The following is a 4598-nucleotide window of genomic DNA, read 5'->3' as shown; positions in this document are numbered from 1 at the left end:
CTTGATGAGTCACAAGCAAAACTGTCATCTCAACAAGTCCTTCCGTAATGTATTCATGTCCGGTTAATAGTGTCATAACTCATAAGCATAACAAACACGGTATTTAAAGAGACATTATGAACACACTATGTGAAGAAGTATGTTATCATTATATTAAACAAATTTGTGGCAGTGTGTGCATCAACAGCACTGAATGGATCATCCTGTAATGGTAATCCGGAGAAGCCAACCCTGTGTTTTGTAAGTGAATACAATGTTGAATTGAATTAAGAAATGAGTACAAATTCAAATCAATGTTCCACAAGTTACAAACAATTACATATAAAATAACTTATAAGTGCTTATCAGTATAAGTGTTTATTTAAACTATACCTTCATCAAGCATTATACCAACATTCAAATCCTGAAAAACACTAGAAAGAGAAAACTTTTCAACACCATCATGTCCTTCAATCTCCTCATCAGGAGCAAAAGCCAAATAAATACTTCATTTGGGTTGAAACCCCCTATTCTTTCAGCCTATGAACAACTTCAAGATAGTGCATACGAACACACTTCATATCCTGAGAGCCTTTTGCGTAGATTCTTCCCTCTGAATCCAGATGGGCTTCAAAGGGAGGATGGTCCCATTTGTTGTGTTATGCAGGGACAACATCAGTGTGAGAGTAGAGCATGATGGCGAGAAGTTTAGGGCTTGTTCCGGTTCATTTGAGAAGGACTAAGGGTTTCTCTGAAATATTCAGACAATGGTGAGTGCTAAGGGTTTTTTTGAAATATTCAACGACACCGCAAAAACTCTTCTGCATCTCAGCTTCACCGACATCCATTCAGATCTTGACGTTCCTTCAACAAATCCACTAAACTCATAACATGCAACACAACTTCAGGACTCACCAACTTAACACGCTCGACACTGAATCAGAGCGTGTTCTTCATCTTTAACGAATGAACCTTGATTCCAATCGGAAACAGAATAAAATTGAAAGATAAGGGGTTGTGTTGAGGAATCTGAATAGAAGCAGAGAGATAACCGATTAAGGCTACGAGATGAAGATTTGTAGTTCTCTGGTGACGGCGGGGATAAGAAAATAAACAGAAGGAGGGAGTGTGTCGTTTGCGTGTGGAAAAGTGAGAAGAAAGAGTTCAGAGTGATTGAAAGCACCAACTTGAACCCTAATTGCCCTTTTTCTTTTTCTTTTTGTTATTTTTATTTATTATTGTTTTTAATTGGTTTTGGTTTTAATTTAATTTGATGATTGAATTTTAATTGAGAATAAACTTGTGTTGCTAATTGGACATGGTGTTTGAAAAATGGAAATTGATGGAAAGAGATTTTGTGATGCACCTTATTGTATTTAAATTTTCAATTTTTTTTAATCTAAAAAAATTATAAAAGAAAATAAATAAGATGGAAACTTAAAAAAAAGGAAAATTTTGGCGGGGTATATTTTTTTGGCCTTGGGCCACAGTTTTAAGTGAAAATTATAATGCCGCGGTTTTTATTTGCGGCTTAAAATATCTACAGTTTGTTAATTGTGGCAAATGAAGAAAAGGCCACACTTTCACACTTCGGATTCAATGTTTTAAAACATATGTCTACGATTTGAAAATCTTGGCTAAAGCTTGTATGTGGCCACTGTTTTTGAGTTGTGGAAAAATTTAGCGTGGCCATAGGCCAAAAATGTTGTAGTGGAGGTAGAGTAACACTCATTAATTCTGTCCTAATGAATCTACCAGTATATTTTCTTCCTTTTTTCAAACTTCCTAAAAAGGTAAAGAAAGAATTTATCAAAGTGCACATAAATTTCTTGTGGCATAGTGCGGAGGAAAAGAAAGGCGTGGGCTAGGTCAGCTGGAGAATGATATGCTTGAAGAAAGAGAATGGTGGGATAGGAATCAAAGACTTGGAGCTGCTCAATAAGTCTCTTCTAACAAAATGGCTATGGCATTTTCTGAATGATGAGGATCCAATTTGGAAATGCATATTGGAGGAAAGATATGGGACACTTTATGAAAGGATTTTATTCAAAAGAAAAGCTGAGAGCAGTTCAATCAAATCTATTTGGTGGAGAGACTTAATGTAACTGGAAGATAGTGAGGATGAAGCAGGATTTTTAGGGTCTTTATCAAGCAAACTTGGTGATGGTAGTAAAATTCCTTTCTGGACAGTTAGGTGGATCAGCCATAAACCATTGTGCTGCATATTTCCTTCTTTGTTTCAGATTGTGACAAATGAAAATAAAAGGTGCAGTGTTAGTAATATGGGAAGGTGGGAGAATTTATTTTGGAAATGGGGGCTGCATGAGAACATTATAGTCCAGGATCAGATAGCAGTAATGGAGTTAGAAGAACTAAGCTGTATTTTATCTTGTGGAGCAGAAATATCAACAAAAAATGCATTCATTGGTTCAAATGGGAAACGGTGTGCAAATCCAAAGATAAAGGAGGCTTAGGCATTATAGATGTGGGTGGCATGAACAGAGCTCTCATTCTTAAATGGAAATGGAGAATATTAAAGGAAGACAAAGCCATTTGGAGTAGTTTTGTGAGGTTGAGATACTTTGATCCTAAGTTGAAGGTGCAAGCGTCTTGTGGAGAAGTAATTAACGCGGACGATTCTATTTGGTGGAGGGATATAATTAAAAACGATGTCAAAGTGAATTTTGGCGACGCTCACTTTTCTAATTGTGTTCAATGTAAGTTCGAAAAAGGTAATAATCTTTTGTTTTGGTATAGTCTTTGGTTGGGAGATCAAACTATTCGTACGAAATTTCTGGAGTTGTTTGATGTATCAACCAAGAAACTTTGTACTGTTGATAATGTCGTTTCTAGAATTAATGGGGCTGTGTAATGATGTCCTGATTCTTTCCTTGGATCGGATTTCATGGCAGATGTTGCAGCTGGTTCTAATTACGGCTCTGAACTGAACAGACAGTTGCTCCGCCTGCAGCAGCTACTGGACGCGTTCAACACAGTTAGTGAAGGCAGCAACGAGTTTGAGTGGAATCTGAGTACGGACGGAGATTTTATAGTAGCAAGCATCGCTGAAATGGTTGATGACTTCAAAGATCCAGCTTGGACACAAAGCAACTTAAAAATGTTGAAGGCGTTGTGGAATTTGCAAATCCCACCTAAGTTCAAGATTTTCATGTGGAGGGTGATCATTTCTAGAATGCCCACTAAAGATCAATTGCTTAGTAGAGGAGTTACTAATATTTCCAATAATCTATTTTGTGAGTTTTGTGCAATTCATTTGGAGACTCTCCACCATTTGTTTGTCCGGTGTCAAGTAACGAAAATGATTTGGGAGTGGATTTTTTCTTGGATAGGAAACAATATTTCTATTTCGTTAGAAGAACTGATAGATTTTGGTGCTATTCAAGAGAAGGTAAAGAATGCAATTGTCAAGAACAAGATCAACATCATATGGATTGCCATAATTTGTACTCTTTGGCTAATGAGGAAATGCTATGATTTTTGATAATGTTGTTTATTCCTTTGATGTGGTTTGTTCTAATGTATTATTCTTGTCTTGGAGATGGCTGGATTGTAGTAATACTTCTTCTTCTTCTTCTAGTTTTTATGATTGGTACAAGGTACCTCTGGATTGTTTTATCGAATTATAAGGTTGTTTTGTATTGTGAGGGTTGCACCCCTAGTGCTATTTATTAATACAATTGCTTATTGGAAAAAAAGATTTGGTGCGGACAAGTTCGTGTGGATAGGTGGAGATGTGGATGGATTTGTGGTGAGAGAGTATTACAAGAAGCTAGTTATGGAGGGTGGTGTGGAGGAGGGTCAGCCTGAGCTTAAGGAAGCTTTAAAAGTCATGTGGAATGCGTGGATGCCATCCAAAGTTAAAATCTTTGGTTGGATGAGATTTTAAAATCCAAATTTTAATAGGAAAGAATATGATTTTTGAAATCCAAAATTTCTCGAATCAGTGAGAAACCCTAATAGTCACCCTACAACCCTAATACAAAATGATTTTAACAAATAATGTAATCTACTGTAACTTAAGTAGTTTCTAATGGATATAATGTAATGTGTTTCTAATGAATATAGCTTAATAGATTTTAACTAGAATCATTGCATGAATTTATCAAAATTGAGGGATAAATTTGCTTGCTTCCCTTAAATGGAGATGAGTAGAAGTTGATGAAGTTGCCTGGTTTTAATAAACATGATTAGATATATATTGAGAGAAAAGGTTGAAAACATGTTGAAACCAAATTTCTAAGAGCTTTGATTTTTTTTTAGATTTTCCTGCGGATTTTGACTTTAGGGGCTAAAAAGTTAGTATTTTAAAATGGCAAGGTTGTTTTTCAAAAAAAAAAATTTTACAGGGGGGTAAACCAGAAATGACCTATATGGCAGGGGGGTAAAATGGTAATAACCCAAAAAAATAAATGTCTCTCAAAAAAAACATGAGAGACAATACTAAATACTAAATACACAATACACAATACTAAATACTCAATACACAATACTAAATATTAAATACTCAATACTCAATACTAAATTAAAAACATGATCCAATGGCTTATGTAGATTTATGCATGGTGCATAAGTAAATCCTTATGCATATTAGCCAAAGC

The 4598-nt window shown here is 35.4% G+C and overlaps 1 protein-coding gene across 1 annotated transcript; it reads left to right on the top strand.

Annotated features, from left to right (window-relative positions):
- Positions 1 to 2884: 2884 nt before the first annotated feature.
- LOC131627882 (uncharacterized) lies at positions 2885 to 3481 on the top strand. Its single transcript, XM_058898742.1, has one exon. The coding sequence runs from the start codon at positions 2885 to 2887 to the stop codon at positions 3479 to 3481; it is 597 nt and encodes a 198-aa protein (XP_058754725.1).
- The last annotated feature ends 1117 nt before the right edge of the window (positions 3482 to 4598 follow it).

The sequence above is a fragment of the Vicia villosa genome, unplaced genomic scaffold (assembly GCF_029867415.1).
Source record: "Vicia villosa cultivar HV-30 ecotype Madison, WI unplaced genomic scaffold, Vvil1.0 ctg.000410F_1_1, whole genome shotgun sequence".
Taxonomy (NCBI): Eukaryota; Viridiplantae; Streptophyta; class Magnoliopsida; order Fabales; family Fabaceae; genus Vicia; species Vicia villosa.
Note: the sequence above shows the minus strand (reverse complement) of the source record. Positions and strands in the feature narration are given on the sequence as shown.

Excerpts from the sequence above, each read along its gene's own strand:
- LOC131627882 (XM_058898742.1), top strand. The coding sequence starts at position 2,885 with ATGGCAGATGTTGCAGCTGGTTCTAATTACGGCTCTGAACTGAACAGA.